The 19849-nt window shown below is 40.8% G+C and overlaps 2 protein-coding genes across 2 annotated transcripts; both read right to left on the bottom strand.

Moving 5' to 3' along the window:
• Positions 1 to 271: 271 nt before the first annotated feature.
• Positions 272 to 1270, bottom strand: LOC128483948 (trace amine-associated receptor 4-like). The gene has a single exon (XM_053460270.1). The coding sequence runs from the start codon at positions 1268 to 1270 to the stop codon at positions 272 to 274; it is 999 nt and encodes a 332-aa protein (XP_053316245.1).
• A 6226-nt stretch (positions 1271 to 7496) lies between these two features.
• LOC128483947 (trace amine-associated receptor 3-like) lies at positions 7497 to 8501 on the bottom strand. The gene has a single exon (XM_053460269.1). The coding sequence runs from the start codon at positions 8424 to 8426 to the stop codon at positions 7497 to 7499; it is 930 nt and encodes a 309-aa protein (XP_053316244.1). The 5' UTR covers positions 8427 to 8501.
• Between the last annotated feature and the right edge of the window lie 11348 nt (positions 8502 to 19849).

The following is a 19849-nucleotide window of genomic DNA, read 5'->3' as shown; positions in this document are numbered from 1 at the left end:
TCCTATCAGATAAATAATTTCTTAAGGCTATATTTAATACATTAATTACTAAAACATGCATTCACGTTCTGTTCATGGCTAAACATAATCGTAATTAAAGTGATTCCAATGTTTCAAACAGGTATAATTAAGCAATGCATTATTTACTTCTAATAAAAAATAAAATAGCCTCCAGTAAATCCAAAAAGCTGTACTATTAATTAAAAAAAAAAAGTATTTGGTAGAAACCAGTAACATAACTGTATTTTTTCATATCATGTGACTTTTGAAGTTATTTACTTAGCACGTGTAAAGAAGAGGAGTCTGCCTTAAATATAGTGCCTTTTATGATAAATCCAAATGATTTTTGAAACCATGGGTAAAACAAAGCATAGATGATAGGGTTAACTGTGGAGTTAAAATAACCAAGCCACAGAACAGCATTGTTTATATTATCAGAGGTTGTAAAATTCAAAAAGGGATCTACTAAAGCCACAATAAAAAATGGAAGCCAGCACAAAATAAACACTCCCATAATCAAACTTAATGTTTTTGCTGCTTTACTCTCTATTTTCAAGGAATTTTTACTCTTAGTATTTGACTCCATATAATTTGGTTGACCCTGTATCATCTTGGCCTGTTTTCTTGCAATATAAAATATGTGAATGTAAATGCCAATCATCATGGTACCAGGAATATAGAAACATATTAAAGTATTAAATATTGACCAACGTTTATTGAACAAAAGGGCGCAAGAGCCAGTGCAGGAGAGCGAGTGCACTTTGTCTCCTAAACCTTCCATATTCACATTTGACAAAACAAGGCTAAATGAATAAACACAAGGAAAAGACCAGCTAATAAATAAGTAAACGCCTATTACAGGAATTGTTATTTTTCTGTAATAGTGTAGTGGATGGCACACTGCATAATAACGATCTAAAGCTATGAAAAATAGATGAAATATAGAGGTTGTGCAGAACATCATGTCAAGACTATTGTGTAGTTTACAGAATAAATCTCCGAAGTACCAGCAGGAAGTCACGGATCGAATCATGCTGTAAGGCATGACTACCAGTCCAAGAAGGAAATCTGTAATAGCCAAGGATAAGATGAGGAAGTTGGTTGGGCTGTGGAGCTCTTTAAAATGAGCAACTGAAGTAATCACCATTAGATTTCCCACAATAGTCATTATTATACCCACAAACATGACAAAACACATAACTGAAAATCTCAAAAGAGGTATGTTGACTTTCGGGCAGGAGCCATTAACGAGGTTAAAGCAATAACTCATGTTCAGATCATCCCAGACATAATAATTCATGATTCTGTTCAATTCAAATCACTGAAACAAGAAAACAAAATAATTAGTGCTTAGCAACCGCAGTAGTATCTGATAATTCAGACAGTATCCTCCAAGTAGAGCATACACATGTTAATGCTCAAATGGAGAATTTCCTTTTTTTTTTTTTTTTTGACCATAATGACCATAATTTAAAAAAAAAATGCATGCAGCCTAAGAAAAATATATTTTTTTGCCAAATTAAAAATATAATGGGATGCTTATAAAGCTTCTACACCACAGTCATAAACTGTGTTTAACTGTAGTAATCCAGAATCAATAGTATGGCACAAAATCATGTAAAAAAAACAACTAACATTATTATATATATATATATATATATATATATATATATATATATACTTAGAAATATTGTTGTTTTATTATTTTTCCATTTTGATATTCACATAATTTCTATTTTAACAATACTACTAATTTTCTGCAGTAGTAGTAATAATAATAATAATAATAGTAATAATATGGGCTTGGGTGCAGAACCCTTTTTACCTAATGTATAGATTTTTTCCATCACGTTTAGTTTGTCATATTGCATGTACCAATATATATATATATATATATATATATATATATATATATATACATATATATATATATATAACACATTAATAATAAAAAATTATGACCGATAAGCGTTTCTTAAAATACAGTAAGTTAACTGATTTTATCCTGTTACACTCAAAGCAATTACATTTCTATTTTTTCAATGTATCCATGGAAAGAATTAAGACTAGGGTATGTTTCTAGGAATGAAAAACACATTTGTGTATTGTCCACAAGGAATATAGTTAAATAAAAAATATAAGCTGCTTAGAGGGTTAAACATGTTATTTTGTAAAATATACCTCACCATACTATACCATTACAGAATAAATTATTTTAATTGCCAAAATGTATAAATTATTAATTAACTCAGTTCTTAAATTATAAATCACACACACAAAATATATATTTTTTTATATAAAAACTCTATATCTTCTAATAAACAAAATGTATGTTCTTCCGCATGCATGTTTAAATTGTTGCATAATGCAAATCACATTTACATGTGTTGCAGATTCGTGGATTTTCCATGAAGGGTGGACCACTGACTTATTTAATTCCTTCACAGACAGTCTTTTTTTTCTAAACTTGTCGACTGTGGCCTAATTTTCTGTACAGCAGAACATTTTAATATAAGATAAAGGAATTTAATACATGATTCAAAAACTGTTGAATATGTATTAATCTTCAAAGAATTTCTATAATCAGTGAATGATGTTCACTGATTTACACTTATATATGTTCATTGAGAGGACAGTTGGTAATTTATTTGGAAGCCATAACAAAGATTTGTAACCAAAAAAATCCAGCACATACCTGGTCAACTGAACGGCAAAACAGCTTCAGCTTTACATGGAAGATTGGACAGGGGTGCTTCACAAGAAGAGGTTTTATACACAGAGATTATTCCCAGCAGGTTACAAATCTGTGAAAATCAGGGAGAATCCTGCCAACTTGTTTAAACTCCCAAGTTCTGTAATGTGTTGATTGTTTAAGATTACCTCAGGGTACACGTTTTGTATTGTTCTGCAAAATAGGGAGTGATTTAATTTGGAATATTTAGACAAACGCAAATATATTCTATGTGGTTTAAATTATTATTTTATTATTGAAAAATGGTAGTATTGTGTTATATGTACAATTCAGTTATGTATATTAAATGGGCACTCCAGCCATGATATGCACTTTAACACATATGAAATTTTCGTGTGGTTCGTTTTTCACATGCATAGAGGATACTGCAGACTCCAGTTTAGACCACAGTGTGCATATTTAACGCTTTCCCGTTTATTTCAATGAGAGCACATTTCTGTCACTGATTGACTGCTTGAGTTGTCAATCATGTGCCCATTGATTTAATGGGAAATACTTTACTGCCACTGATGTGATGTAATGTGGATCTAAGGATATTTCAATAATTTTGCAGTTTTTGAATAGTAGAATTATTTTCACAATCAGTCATTGGAATGCACATATTCTAAAATATAAAACCAATGTCTTACAAAAACATTCTCTGACAACTGTATACATTCTGCTGCAACATTAGATGTCTCACTGTCTTGTAGACCTAAATAAATCGATAAACTTCTGACATTTGTCAATAAAAGAGACATATATGATCATGTGCAGGGCCGGCCCTACAATGGAGCAGAGTGGGGCAATTGCCCCAGGCGGCACTTTTGAAGAGGCGGCACTTTGCCGCCCCACGCGCCTTTTTTTTTAAAAGTGGGGGAGAGAGAGGGGCACTGAGTGGTTTTCGCTTACCAAGTTGTCAGTACCAGCTCGGCGCCCCTCTCTCTCCACTGCGAGCCCTCTAGCTCGGTCTCGTTGCCGGCTTGTAATGCTGAGCGCCGGAATATGACGTAATTTCCGGCGCTCAGCATCACAACCCGGCACTGAGCTGGGAGACTCGCCGCAGGACTGCTGAAAGGTAAGTGAAGTACAAAGGGGGGGCTAGGGTAGATAATAGGGAGGGAGGGAGAGGAAGGGTAGATAATAGGGAGGGAGGGAGAGGAAGGGTAGATAATGACCCCTGGCGTCGGAAGGGGGGGGCGGTATTTTAACCTTCGCCCCAGGCGGCATTATGTCTTGGGCCGGCCCTGCTCATGTGACATAATCCTGAAATGTTATAATAATGAATGGCAATATGGAACTGCTCCAAATACATATTGTAAAATTTCAGGTATAATACGCAGGTATAACTTTACACTAAATTTTGTAAGAAAAAATACTTGTGTATAATACGCACAAACCAGATTCGGTCACTGATCAGTAATTGATCAGATAGCAATTTATTAGGTTAAAAGCTGTTAAAAATAAAATAAATACTGTAAAATAAAAAAAAAAATTTAACCACTATCCGGTCACTTGTAAGCGACAAGTTTAGGCCACTGATATTGACACATTAATAATAAGTAAAATGTCACTAATCAGTGATCAGATAGTAACATAGTGTTTATTTTGTATAAACCTTATTATCTGGATGACCTCTGTTTCTCTGACTGACAGAGTGTAAATTTGATGTCCATGTCAGTGCTGTTGAATAATTTGTTTTAAATTACTATTCATTATGTTGTAACTCTTTCCATGCTGGTCCTTTATAGCAGCACAGCTTTGATTGTGTTAACACCTTCAATGAGGCATTGAAGTGGTTAATGCTGAACAAATTTGCACTCAGATATAATACCAACCTTCTTTTTCAGGACTGTAGATTTATCCCTTATATATATATTAGGAGACAACGCAGTGGCCTTTCCAGCCAGATGAATTAATGGACCAAACGTGGAGACTTACAACTACAATAAAAATAGAGTAAAGAGAAAAGGACTTATGAGTTGATGTCCAAACAGAATCAGAATTTTCCAGTAATGGTTATAATAATATTTTTAATACATACTAAGCAAACTTAAAAGTAGTTATATCACATGATAATTGACTGGAGGTGTGTTAGGGATTCACCCAATGTTTTGAGTAAATGTTTCAAAAACATGCTTTTTATAAAGCATTATATTGTTTCATATTAATAGTCAATTAGTAAATGGAAATTGTGTAAAAAAAAAAAAAAAAAAAAAACAACATTTAAAAAAGCTTATTTAATTTAAACCATCTGCCCAACTCCCTGAACAAGATAATGATCTTGACAAGGAAACTTCAGTATGTGTATGTCATGGCTGGGAGTGTAAGACCAAGTTGGGGTCTCCGTGTAAGGATCCAAGGATGTTATACCTCTACTCAGGGGAGTTGGATTTCTGAATCTCAAACTAGAGGCAGCTGTTTTAAATTATCTGATTGATGGAGGTTATCTGCTGCTACCTGAGCCTTCCCCTCAGGCACCATCTGCAGGTGAACTAGAAAAGTTTGAAGCAAAGGGTTGCAGACAGGTGTCACTGTCAAGTCTCTAAATTTGACCTGGTAACAGGTAGAAGAGACACCAGGCTAAAGATGAGAGATCATAGTAATACTAACTAATGTCACATATGAGTAGAGGTGCCAGAGCACTGTACCACAAGGCTAGGCTGGAACATACAAAAGGTCCAGGGCAGAATCTGTACCCAGGTAATAATGAAACTCAGAAAAGGTATCAAATGGTCAAGACGACAGTGTGGCCAAAAACACTACTAGGAATCATAAACAGGTAAGCAGAAGAGGTACAAAAACTAGAAGATAAACACAGTTTAGTAGCCAGGGACCAGGATACAGTGTTCCTGCACTGTGGGTAAAACATGATACTTTTTAAAGGCCACTAATTGTAGATGAATGAGTTGTGTGACAGAAACTGGTCCAGGAGCCCAGAGGACATGGGGGCAGTGAAACCCTCCTGGTGGTTTCATGGGCAGGTAGACAACCTCCCATGCTCAAAGTCTCTAGTTCAAACTCTGTTGTTCCTGAAACTATAGAACAGTTTGTGAACATTTTAGATTTAGTCTACTGGATCTCCAACATTCAGTTTGAAAATTATGTTTGCTTTTATGTCACACATATTGTAAACTGTTCCCACCATTTATGTGTGCTTCATGAACATATGCTTTTAATATAAAAACCAGAATAGTGAAGTGTTCTGAAGGGCCGTAAACTATAGTATTATTTTAATATATCCATAGAAGATGATGTATAATGATTATTGTGTGAAATGGCAAATATGCTGTGAAAACCAAGAAGAAACTGCTAACTCCAGGCAATCTTTTGGAACCGCAATCCCCTTTGTGTTTTTAAATTTGCCAATATCATACTAGGATTAAATTGATTCCTATAAGATACATTATTTCTTAAGGCTATATTTAATACATTTATTTATCTTTTGTTTATATTTAATACATTCATTATGAAAACATGCATTCACTTTCTGTTCATGGCCAAACATTTTCTTCGGTATGCATTATAGATCTTATGAAATACATTCATACCAAAAGAAATGTATTAATAAAGAGACTAGGAAATAAATGCCATATATCGTTTATATGAATTAACAGCAACTGACAAAAATCATGCATTCAAGATTTAAAGGGGAATTTCTAGGTGAAAGCTGATCGGTATATATACCACAACAGAGCCGTAACTGGATCAAGGTACATGCCGCAATGTTAGTCTGACAGTCAGTAAAAGATTATTCACTCCAAAGGATATTTTTCCTCATTGCATTGCAGCTTGTAACACAATTTGATATTAATAATATATTCATAAGATAAAGCATTTCAAGGATGTGCTTAATATTTAGTTTTTATTAACAGAAAAATGCTGTTCAAAATTATTACCAGCTTCTAGACACTCAAAATGCTTCTGTATATTTCTACTCGTGTCTAAGCTAGTAGCTCTCCAGAGTCCATGCTGTAAAAGGGCTGTTTATTTTAACTCAAAGCAAAGTGTCCGTACACAGACACAGGTGTCATCGCAATTTGTGGCGTCCATCCCCTGCAGGTGGTTTTTCAGAGGCGGACTGAACTGTAAGAGGCTAGAGGAGTAGGATTAGTGATCTCCTTCCAAACGGATTAAAATAAAGGCAGTGTGACGTCTGTTCATACAGACCTTTAATTCATTGGTCCCTTGTGGTGTCCTCTGGTTCAGTGCAAGGAAGAATCGAAGGTGTGTATGAATGGACCTCTAGCTCCCACCACAGAACCACTCAGGGTTAACTCAGGTAGGGAGAAAGAGAGAAGGGGGAAAATGTTTGAGAGAAAAGGAAAAAAAATAATTGAAATGGAAAGGTTTAGAGAAAAATAAAAGAGTGATACAAAAAGAAAAAAGCTGGTAGCGTAAGGTCAAGGGCATGATAGGATGTATGTAAGAGCAAGCATGAATATGTGTGTGCGTATGGGCAACAGTATGAATTTATGTGTGTGTAGGGACAGCCTTGTGTAAGAGCAGGAGTAAATATATTTATTTACTGAGGGTACTTTGTACATTAAAACCTAGAGCTTTTTTTTCATTTTCAGATTCCTCTTTTTCATTTTTACTTCTAGATAAAAAAAAAAAACCTGTTACACGTTTTCCCTTATTCATAAACTTAACTGACACAAGACATATTCTTTTTTTTTATTTCTTACCTACAGCACGGGTTCCCTCATCCATAAACATAGATGAAACACACATTTTATTTAAGTATGTACAGTATTGTTTGCTTTCAATTAATCTCTGATATATTTGCTATGCTTGAGTCTCGGTTAAAAATCTTACCCAAAACAATATATTTCAAAGCTTTTCTAAACCACGGATAGAAAAACCCATAAATTATTGGATTGAATGTGGAATTAATATACCCAAGCCAGTTAAGAGTATCAAACAACACTTCTGGAGTAGAAAAATTTAGAAATGGGTCAATTAAAATGACTATAAAGACCGGTAGCCAACATGACAAAAACACACCCATAACGATGCCGAGGGTCTTGGCAGCTTTGCGGTCTTTTTTATTGGATATTTGAATGGCTACTTGTTTTGACGTGTACCCTGTAACATTGTTTAGGATTTTTGCATGCCTTTCAGACACCACAAATATTTTAGCATAAATACCAACCATTACAGACCCAGGAGCAAAAAAGCAAGTAAAGAACATAATTAAAGACCATAATTTGTTAAATGTAATTGGACACGAGTTAAAGCATGCAACCAGTTCCTCATATCCAGTTATTCCAGAAGCATGTGAGTTTGTTATGACAACCCCAAATGCAAACATAGCAGGGACTGACCAACAAAAAAATACCATCTTTTTGATCACAGAGGTGGTCATTTTTGTCGGGTAATGAAGAGGGTCGCACACTGCATAAAAACGGTCAATGGCAATCATGCACAAATGGAAAATGGAAATAACACTGAGCATCAAATCAAAGCTGTAATGAATTTTGCAAAACAAACTTCCGAAGTACCAGCACCGTTCCACTGATCTCACCATGCTATATGGCATTATGATGAGACCCAAGAGAAAGTCTGTAGCGGCCATGGAAAGAATGAGAAAGTTAGTTGGTGAGTGTAGTTCCTTGAAATGAGTAATAGAAATGATTATACCTAAATTGCCAAAGATTGTTATACTTATGGAACCACAAATGAAGGTGTACATAGCAAGACGCACAGAAAGAGTCCTGTCGTTTGGACAAGAAAATGAAGCGTTTCCATATTGAGAACATACCAGATTTTCTGGCTTGTCCATCCGAACTTCAGGATATCTTTGTACGATAAAAGGATTAAGCAGAACTTCTGAAATGACAAACAAGAAGGTTATATTTCTTGGAAACTTGTGAATCAACTAATGTATTTATAAATTGAATGTGGAACCATCCACTTTCCTAAGGGGTTATCTGTTCTCTTGCTGTTCTAGGCACCGTTTGCTTGTCTGCTGTTTTGATTTTGACTGATCCTATAAAGTGCTACCACTAAAATAATTCTGATTTTATTTACTGTATTGGTATTGGTATGGGCTATTTCCAATGATGCTGCATTTTCACAATCCTCATTTTACCATAAGTCTCAAATGTTCCTTTTTAAGTCTGATTCCCGTGCCCCCCTGATTTGCCCTACTGTCCTGCTTTTGTGGGCAGTGGTAACCATGAGCCATTTGGAGATGTCACACGGGGATACAATGTCATGTCCCAGTATTCTACTTTTAAAGATTGCAAGGTGTTGGCAAATGGAAGGTAGAATTTACAAATATAAGCCCTGTGTATAAATAGGTATTTAATGTCAAAATTTAGGGAAGAAAAAAGGTATACTTTTTAAGGGTAAAGAAATCATTGTGCACTTAAATTATTCATACAGAAATACAGACTAATGTGTCAAGGCAGTCACATTGTGTAAACAATCTAGCCAGATGTGCAAGCAATACTTACAATACAGAATGGTCAATATCTTAAAAATGTCTTGGAGATTTTCGCATAGGCAAGAAAGAAGAGGTACAATGATGACCATTTTATTATTTTAGCTGGAATCTCATGAGGACTCATCCAAGGGAAGATAAATAGTTCCTCCTACCTTGCTGATGAATCCCCCTGTATTGCAGGTCTCAAGTGGCTAACAGTGTAATCTGCCAAGGATTTTATAATACATTCTAAATTTAAAAAAAGCACTAAACTGTGAATAAACTATAAACAATAGATGTATCAACACAGGTATAATCGGGAGATTGATCTATGCCTTCGCCATACTGTACGATATTTATCTGATGTTTTTGAGAAAGCAGCATTTACTTTGTAAGATACATGCTGCATTCTCATAGGGACTGACAACACTGCTCCTGCAGTTTTGTCAAGTCTGGTTGTTTTAATATTAACTTGATCCCCTTTAATGTTTAGAAGGCAGAATGTGTGATCATCAGTGTCCAGTCTCAGCTAGTTGATTGAGATGCCCACTGATGGTGCCGAATGTCATTGAGTAATCTGACCTTTAAAGAGAAGCCAATGAAAAAATATATAGTCAGTCCAGCTTGTGTGATTTCGCATTTTACCAAATGAACCTGGAGCACTCTCAATAAGGTAACTGAAAAAGCAGCCAATGTATGCTAGAAAAACTTCAATGTTCAGATAGCATACATGAGATTGGCTGCCCCTACTACCAATGACATCAAGTGTACTAACAAATACTTCCTGCTTTCAATAAAGCCAGTTTGATTTTGTAATGGCACTAACTAAAGAATTTCTGTGCTATTAAACATAAGAAGAAGGAGAAATGGAAATCACAGTAACGTTTAGACTAGCCAAGTTTGCTTCCACATTTTATGGATTATATGAATTGTTACATTTATAGGAAGATATCTAGTCTAAATTAAATTGTGTCCCATAATTATAGTTCTCACACGAAGTTTTAATTACTAGATTTTCCCTGCCATCCCAGGTGACACTATGAGAGACTCCTCCTCCGTACCTGAGATAGGGCAGGACTCCAAACATTTAAAAGGCCCCTCCCCTCCTAGCACCCTCAGTGTTTTTTCCTGCCCTACATCAGGTAGGGAGGACTCGTCTCCCGTTTGTTATTTTATTTCGGCTCTAGGTTGAGCCGTTTCTCCCTAGGGCTAAGCCCCCTCGGGTGGGGGTAGTCTCTGCACCTTAGCCTGTGGCTGGTGCCGCGCGGCCCGGCGCTTACTTACCTTGGCTGTGCGGTGATCCGTCCGGCTTCCTTCCCTCAGCTCCCCGCTGCTTCCACTGCCGTTCGCTGTTCCTAGACGCCGCGGCTCGGCGTCTCAGCATTTTTAAAGATGGCGTCTCTGCTTTTTCCGGCTCGGTTCGCCAGGCATGTCCGGTATGCGTTCCGAGCCTCGTTTTCGTTTCAATTCAAAATTTTGGCGCCAGATTTGCTGCTGTTGCAGCTTGTAGCCTGATTTGGAGCTATTTAAGCGGTGTGGTGAGTTGACAATGGGTTATTATATATTTTCTGACGGTGCTGTTGCATTTTGTCTGATTATGTCTGCTCCAGATAATTCTGAGCCTCCCTCTGTTGAGGAGAGACCAAAAAAGGCTTTAACTAAATCAAAACATGCGCAGTGTTCTGGTTGTCACAGGCCTCTGCAGGATGCTAAGAAAAAGCTCTGTTCTGCCTGTCTAAAGTCCGTTGCGGATTCGGAAGCCTCTGGTGGGAGAGAGTTTTTGGCCTGGCTTAAGGAGGAGATGCAGTCCACCTTTTCGGCCTTTCGTCAATCGGTTCCTGCTCCTTCCCATCTTCCGGCAGTTCGGGAACCATCGCTCCTGGGTTACCAGCAGTTTTCTGACTCCGAGTTTGATTATCCTGAGCTGGAGGAATATTCTTCTGAGGAAGGTGAAATCCGAGAGGAAAGTTCCTATTTGTTCCCGGTGGAAGAAATTGATACTCTCATTTCTGCGGTAAAGTCTGCCATGAACTTGGAGGAAACAGCGACGCCTAAGAAGGATCACTTCTTTGCCGGCTTCTCCAAGCAGTCACCTTCTTTTCCTGTGCACCCTGCCTTATCCGACATCATTAAGCAGGAGTGGAATCATCCAGAGAGGAGGGTTAACCTGTCCAGGCGGGTGAAACGCCTCTTTCCGTTTGAGGAGGACTTTGAAAAATTTTGTGCAACTCCGCTGGTTGACACCGCGGTGATGAAAGTTTCCAGAAAGACTGCCTTGCCGCTGGAGGATGGCTCTCATTTCTCGGATCTGATGGAAAAGAAGGCTGAAGCAGCCGTTAAGAAATCTTTTGAAGCTTCCTCTGCTGCTTTTAAACCTGGTATAGCATCTGCCTCAGTGTCTCGAGCTGTTAAAATCTGGCTGTCACAGATCGAGGAAGAGGTTGCGGCAAAAACGCCTAGAGAAACTATCCTCAAGAACATTGCTGCTCTCAAATTGGCAGTGGATTTTCTCTGCGATGCCTCGGTTGAAAATGTCAGGATGTCAGCCAGGGCCTCTGCACTTTCGGTGGCGGCCAGACGGGCCTTATGGCTTAAAGCCTGGGGGGCTGACAATGCCTCAAAGAACAGACTGCTAAATATCCCTTTTAAAGGAGGGTCTCTGTTTGGCGAGGAGCTGGAGTCCCTGCTTGAGAAGACGACTGGGGATAAACATTGGATGCCTCTACGCAGAACTGCTCCCAGGAGGAGGCAGTCCTTTCGTCCATACTTTCCAGGCCAGTCCAGGGGTTATGGTTCCGGTTTCTTTCGCCCTGCAAGGGAGCATGCCTTCCGGGGCAGATTCCATCGTGAGAGAGGTAGACACGACAGGTTCGCCTTCCCCAAAGCGGCCCAGGATCCCAAAGGTTTTGCATGACTCGTCAGTCATCCCGGTGGGAGGAAGACTTCGGCATTTCGTGGACTATTGGTTCCTCATCACCAAGGATTCCTGGGTGAGATCCATCATATCCCAGGGGTATCGACTGCAATTCGAAAGCAAGCCTGCAGACCGGTTTTTGATCTCCCACCTTCCTCAGAACCTGGAACAGCGGGGATTCCTGCTGTCTGCTGTCCATCAATTTGTACATACAGAAGTCCTTATTCCTGTGCCCCGGCAGGAACAGGGTCAAGGAGTTTATTCTCGGGTCTTTTTGGTTCCAAAGTCACCAAAGGGGTTTCGTCTCATTATAGACCTACGTTTCCTGAACCGTCACCTTCGTTTCCTAAGGTTCAAGATGGAGACCATAAGATCAGCACTGGACTCTCTAAACCTTCAGGACTTCATGGTCTCCATAGACCTAAAGGATGCGTATCTTCATGTTCCTATGCATCCCTCCCATCATCGGTTTCTGCGGATAGCTATTCCTGGGGGTTCAAGAATCAATCATTTTCAATTTCTAGCCCTGCCATTTGGACTGTCTCCAGCCCCCAGAGTGTTTACAAAACTCCTTGCAGTGGTGGTGGCCCATTTCAGACGTCAGGGCATTTCGGTCATCCCTTACTTAGACGATTGGCTGATTCACACGCATTCAGCGACTCTCCTGCAGTCTCACCTTTCCCGGGTGGTCCAGACGCTTCAGGATCTCGGCTGGATTCTAAATTGGGAGAAGTCCAAGTTAGTTCCTTCTCAACGATTGGAGTTCCTCGGCCTTCGCCTGGATTCCTGCGAAGGAAAAGCGTTTCTTCCTTCGAGCAAGATCAGCGGTATTTATTCCCTAACCTGCAAGGTGCTTTCTGCACGAAAAAGTCCACTAAGGCGGTGTATGTCTCTTCTCGGCAAGATGACTTCAGCAAGATATGCAGTTCCCTGGGCCCTGGCTCACATGAGGGTCCTTCAGAACCATATTCTTCATTTGATGGAACAGAACCCATTCGCCCTGGACAGACTGGTTCGTCTTCCTCCGCATGTCAAGGCATCCCTCTCCTGGTGGCTCCTACGAGATACTCTGGCCTCGGGAAGACGATGGGCCTGGTCATCCAAAGAGCTCCTGACGACGGACGCAAGCAGTACAGGCTGGGGGGCAACTTATCGGGACGACTTTGCTCAAGGTCTCTGGTCGCCTGCCACTCAGCTCCTACCCTCGAACTGCCTGGAGCTGCTGGCGGTGGAGAATGCCCTTCATCACTGGGAAAAGCATCTCTTTGGCGGCAACATCCTGCTTCGTTCCGACAATCGGGCGGTTGTCGCCTACATCAACAAGCAGGGGGGTACAAGAAGTCCTCGCCTACTGCGTCTAGCTCTCAGGATTTCCTTTTGGGCAGAATCACGTCTCATGACTTTGTCTGCGGTTCACCTTCAGGGGGCTTTGAATTCCCAAGCCGACTTTCTAAGCAGAACTCCCGTTCTAAGCCACGAATGGGCTTTGCATCCGGCAGCCTTCCTCATGATTGTCCAACGGTGGGGAATGCCCGAGATAGATCTCATGGCCTCCAGGGACAATGCTCAAGTTCCGGCGTTCTTTTCTCTCAATCCTCGGGACCAGCCTTTGGCGGTGGATGCCTTCACTCAGACTTGGAGTTTCAACCTCGCCTATGTTTTCCCTCCATTGCCTCTGATATCCAAGGTTCTGCAAAAGATCAAGTTCGACCGGGCATCAGTTATACTGGTTGCCCCGGACTGGCCCAGACGTGTCTGGTACGCGGGCCTAGTCTCACTCAGCCACGCACCACCCCTACGGCTCCCGGCCTGGGAAAACCTGCTTCACCAGGGTCAGTTCCTTCATCCAAATCCTGCGGTATTTCAGCTGACGGCTTGGAGGTTGAACGGAGAATTCTGAGGTCTCGAGGCTTCTCTGAGTCGGTTACGGAAACTCTTCTGCGCAGTCGTAAGAAGGTCACATCCATCAGATACATTAAAGTGTGGAAGAAGTTTTGTAGCTGGTGTGGATCCAGGAAAATTCTTCCTTCAGAGTGTTCTCCAGCTGCTATTCTGGAATTTTTGCAGACGGGGTTTGACCATGGACTTCAGCCTTCTACCATCAAGGTTCAGATTGCTGCCATTAGTGCCTTACTTGGCTTTGATTTGAGTTCTGTTCCAATCATCAGGCGTTTCTCTAAGGCTATGGTGCGTATTCGTCCTCGCCCTGTCTCCAAGATGGTTCCCTGGGACCTGAACCTGGTCCTTCGCAGGCTCATGTTGCCACCGTTTGAGCCTCTTCAATCAGTGTCCCTACACCTGTTGTCTCTGAAGACGGCCTTCCTGGTGGCCATTACCTCTGCGAGGCGTATCAGTGAACTCCAGGCCCTTTCTATGAAAGAACCGTTTCTGCGTTTTTTTCCGGATAAGGTCATCCTCGCCTTGCCCCCGGAATTCTCACCCAAAGTTCAGACGGCGTTTCACAGGGACCAAGAAATTGTGTTGCCTACGTTCTTCTCGTCCCCTCAATCGGCAGAAGAAGAAGCGCTCCATACGTTGGACTTAAAAAGATGTCTTTCTATTTATCTGGAACGCACGCAGCCTGTGCGCAAATCATCTAGTTTGTTTGTAGCCTCTTCTGGTCCCAGTAGAGGTCTTGGCATTTCTAAACGTACGGTGGCGAAATGGATTGTGTCTACTATCTGTTTAGCTTACACAGCAGCTGGCGGGGTTCCCCCTCCGGGGATTCGTGCCCACTCTACCCGCGCAGTTTCCACTTCATGGGCTGAGCGATGTCTTGTCTCGCCTGAACACATCTGTAAAACAGCTACGTGGGGATCTCTAAGTACTTTTGTTCGACATTATAGACTCGATCAGATGGCTCAGGAGGATGCCCTGTTCGGTCGTACGGTTCTTGGGGCGGTGTTTTCCCCCTGAGTTTCTTTGTTTCCCACCCTTCTTCTTTGTTATATCTCTCATAGTGTCACCTGGGATGGCAGGGAAACATTAAGTTCTACTTACCGAGAGCTTCTTTTCCCTGCCAATCCCTGGTGACACGTTTTGTTCCCTCCCTTCCTTTCAATAAATGTTTGTTTTTGCAGCGATTCTGTTTTCCTGTGTGGTCTTTGATATTCACTGAGGGTGCTAGGAGGGGAGGGGCCTTTTAAATGTTTGGAGTCCTGCCCTATCTCAGGTACGGAGGAGGAGTCTCTCATAGTGTCACCAGGGATTGGCAGGGAAAAGAAGCTCTCGGTAAGTAGAACTTAATGTTTCCCTGCTTGCGCTTTTTTCTTGCACCTATATATTTCTGAGACTTCTTCCTGAATCAAACAATAGAGATAATGTCATGTTCGCTGTTGCCGAATGAGCACTTAGCGGAAAAGTTATTCAGCCCCAACTCACCTACCAAGAAGTTGGACTCCAAACTAGGCGGACAGGGACTTAAATGATCCCAAAAGTGAGGAGGCTAGCATCAGAATCACTGGGCAGAAAACAGAATAGCAGGACCACAACAGGGTGTCTGTGCTTAACAGTTTCTTTTAAATCCAGCATCCTACAAGCCCCACCTCCAACCATGCATCACTGCCTCCCGCGCAGCCGTCTGACGCAGGTGAGTACATGCCGCCAGGGACCTCCAAAATAGGAGCTGGTTTTATCTTGCATTGTTTAGAACCATTGTACAGGGATATGACATCATCCCACCCATGAACTCTCCAAGTTTGACCCACAGTCTGTGAATGAAGCCCTGCTTCCCAGGATCTCCGGGCCAGTTTCTTCCTTCTCTGCATTTGGCCATGCCCACGCCCCTGACAACTTTATCTCTGACTTTCCTGTGCATACCCCTTGTGTGACTAGCCCTGCATCCACATGAGACTAGCCCTCCACACTAAGCTACTCCCCAAAATAGACATCATGCTACAGCGTTCTGCTCCGAAACATTGCAAGGTTGGAGGGAGCTGAGTGCAGAAGCACAGACCTTAATGAATTGTACAGCTTGTGGGCATTCAGGAGAGATCCTCTGATCTCCTTAACCAGCCCATGAACCCCAGTGCATGAATACTTTGAACGTCCCCCTTAAAAAGGACACTGGTGGAATGTCCCTTTTTTCAGGAGCTCAGAATGTAAACTCGGGGCATTTCATGTAAAATGTCCCAAGTTCCTCATGATTTGCGGAATATTGCATTGAAACCACCCTAAAAGTCCAGCCAGGAATCTGTTACACACTTCCTGTACTATGTGCCCATTTTTTTCGCAAACTGCCATTGGGTTTCTAGTTGCTAGAGATTGTTTAGAACTGCATGCCCCCCAACTGTCCTGATTTGTCCCGATCTACTGTTAACTGCACTCAGGGCCGGCCCAAGACATAATGCTGCCTGGGGCGAAGTTTAAAATGCTGCCCCCCCTGCCAACGCCAGGGGTCATTATCTACCCTTCCTCTCCCTCCCTCCCTATTATCTACCCTATCCCCCCCTTTGTACTTCACTTACCTTTCAGCAGTCTTGCAGCGAGTCTCCCTGCTCTGCCACGGTGCCTGCTACTTTACTGCTGAGCGCCGGAAATGACGTCATATTCCGGTGCTCAGCATTACAAGCCGGCACCGAGACCGAGCTATAGGGCTTGCAGAGGAGAGAGAGGGGCTCCGAGCAGGTACTGACAACAGCACTTTTTTTTTTTTAAAGCGGAGGAGAGAGAGGGGCGCCTTGGGGCGGTAAAGTGCCGCCTCTTCAAAAGTGCCGCCTGAGGCAATTGCCCCACCGTGCTCCATGGCACTTCCGATGATGCCAGCATCATGGAAGTAGCATGTCTGACTGAGCCTCATGAGAATTCAATTCAATGTGTTGGTTATTTTTAATATGCATGACTGTGCAATGTTTTTAGTGGTGACGCAAGTGCGACATTATAAAGTGCAATTGCTTGCAATAGTGAGTTCTGTGACAGAGATTTTAAAAAAAGTGTCCCTCTTTTGAATTTTGAAATGTTGGGAGGTATGGGACTGTATAGTTTGTTTGTAAAGCTATTATCACAAATGCAATTAAAAACATATTATGTGGCAGCAAGATGACATCGTCGATATGTCGCATTAAAGAAAATAAGGCTGTTCAACAGTTAAGCCAGTTATACAAGTACATAAGCAGTAAATTATAAAAAACATGATTAGTGTGTTATATTTTGGTTTAGGAATTAGAGCTAAGGATAATTTTTAAGTTGACTATTCCTCTGTAATTAAAACACTGTGACCTTACTGACAAAACAAACTTTAGAAAATGTTTATATCACTATATCTTTGTTTGCACCTCAATTTAAAACAATGACCTCAGTACTAATATTAAGATAATGAGCTGTGCAGTAGCTGCAGTTCCCCAACCCATGTTTTTAGCACTTCAGTTCTTCGGGGCTGTTTTTGGTCAGTACAATGATCTGTGTTAATCCAGGGAGAAAACATTTTCACAGTTTATGCTATACCATTAAATTGTCCTTGGCAAATAGCAGCCTCTGGGTCTCATTAACCATTTTTAGTGATATCCCATGGACATTGTGTGAAAATAGCCTTCTGTGTACGTCAATTAATGCTGTTGATTTGACTCTACATAACTAATGACACCTAACCGTCACAAAACATGTGTAGACCATAGGGAACGCCTTATAGGATAAACATCTATGGAGTGAAAAAACAAAAGTATGTGTAAAAACATTCATACACTCATACAAAGGTAATAATCAGTCATTTTTCTTAGTTTCTTCATATCACTCTATCTTGAGTGAAAATTTTATATAATTGTAATATAATGTAAAATTTGTATTTAACAGGGATACTTAAGATATAATGCTTACCTTATGAATAGTATTTGTGGATTATATGATGCATAAGAAAAGTTTAGAATTTTTTAAAAAAATTATTACACAATTATATAGCAACCATGTGTTTTTAACCCCTTAAAGACCTGGCTGTTTGTGTCTTCGTGCCAGTCGCTGTGTTGCTGTTTAGCTGTAATTGTCTTCTCTCTCATTTAGTGTACCCATACAAGTTAGATTTTTGTTTTTAGGACAAGAAGATCTTTCTTTAGATACCATTAGTGTGTGTATATATATATATATTATATGAAATATGTGAAACATTGAAACAAAACACTGCATGCCTTGATATCGAGGCATTACAGCAACACCGTTATAACGAGGATAGTGACCTATGATTGGTTTCAAAGCTCATTCAATGACATGCCAGGTGTCACGTCTACCACAAGCCAGAGCACTCACCGCAGAAGTTCTTCTCCTGGAGGAGTGCGCAGAGACGCAACCCCAGGTATTCGATGATCCCAACAGTGAGGAGGCCCCGGAGTAGGTAGATATGGAGAGGTAGATAGTCTCTGGGTACAGCTGGAGAGATCTCCACCAAAGTAATGTAGGAGGAGGGCAAAACTAACGCAGAGTCAGACGAGCCAGGGGTCATACACAGGACGGGTAGTCAGCCAGAAGGTGGGTCAGATCCAAAGCGGGTAGTCAGACGATCCAGGTCATACACAGGACGGGTAGTCAGCCAGAAGGTGGGTCAGATCCAAAGCGGGTAGTCAGACGATCCAGGTCATACACGTAGAGACAAACACAGCCAAATCGTAGAGCAAAGGGTAGTCAGGACAAGCCAAAGGGTCAGATAATTCATAGAACGCACAGTAGCAATAACCAGCAAAAGACCACACCAGGGTACCGGTAACAGGGCTTCTGGGTTTTTAAATTTGGCGCCGGTAGCCACCACGCCCCCAACGCTGACGTCACACGTGCCCCCTGCCTGCCAAAACGCGGCAGCTGCAGCTAAACCTAGCTGCAGTTACGCGCGTGTCAAGCAGAGGGAGCACGACCGCAACGCCGAGCACCCAGCCGACGCTTCCTCCTGACCTCGCCACGAGGTAAGTGAAGCGGCGAGCCGGGAGCCGAGCGGACGGACGCAGGACGACGGGGGACAGCGGATCCACGGGAGCGGGTGACACCAGGCATGTCAGTGGTCGTTAACTGAATGTTTTTTCGTGACGTGCCTGGTATGTCATTGGTTGTCAAAAGGTTAAACAGTTTTTTGTGGATTATATGCATTTTAAAATATGAAATATATGGTAACTGTTTTATGTTGGAAATGTATCTAATTTATTTCCATTTTGTTAAAGCAGTATTTGTTAATTTAGTTACCTCTGAAAAATGGGCGAAACATGTTAAGTTTGAAATAACCTAATCATAAGGAAGAGGAAATGAAATCCTCAAAATATTTAAAGAATTCAGGGACTTTTTTTGATATATGTGTACTGCTTGCTTTTATGTCAGCGGTCGTTAATTGAATGTTTTTTCGTGACGTGCCTGGTACGTCATTGGTTGTCAAGAGATTAAACAGTTTTATGTGGATTATATGCATTTTAAAATATGAAATATTTGGTAACTGTTTTATGTTGGAAATGTATCTAATTTATTTCCATTTTGTTAAAGGAGTATTTGTTAATTTAGTTACCTCTGAAAAAATGTTAAGTTTGAAATAACCTAATCATAAGGAAGAGGAAATGAAATCCTCAAAATATTTAAAGAATTCAGGGACTTTTTTTGATATATGTGTATTGCTTACTTTTATGTGAAAATATGGTTTATATTTTTATGTGTATTCTTACATTTTGTATATTGAAGCCATTGCATCTGTTTTAAGTCTAAGCTGTGTAAACTTGTTGCAAATAAACTTTCCCACCTATTTAGATTTAACCTATGTGTGTTACAAAGTGCTGTATCTGGGGCCACCTACTGGCCACTCTTAAATATTACAACT

Source organism: Spea bombifrons, chromosome 3 (genome assembly GCF_027358695.1).
Source record: "Spea bombifrons isolate aSpeBom1 chromosome 3, aSpeBom1.2.pri, whole genome shotgun sequence".
Classification (NCBI taxonomy): domain Eukaryota; kingdom Metazoa; phylum Chordata; class Amphibia; order Anura; family Pelobatidae; genus Spea; species Spea bombifrons.
The sequence above is the reverse complement of the archived record's forward strand: the minus strand, read 5'-3'. Positions and strand labels throughout refer to the sequence as shown.

Excerpts from the sequence above, each read along its gene's own strand:
- LOC128483947 (XM_053460269.1), bottom strand. The coding sequence starts at position 8,426 with ATGTACACCTTCATTTGTGGTTCCATAAGTATAACAATCTTTGGCAAT.
- LOC128483948 (XM_053460270.1), bottom strand. The coding sequence starts at position 1,270 with ATGAGTTATTGCTTTAACCTCGTTAATGGCTCCTGCCCGAAAGTCAAC.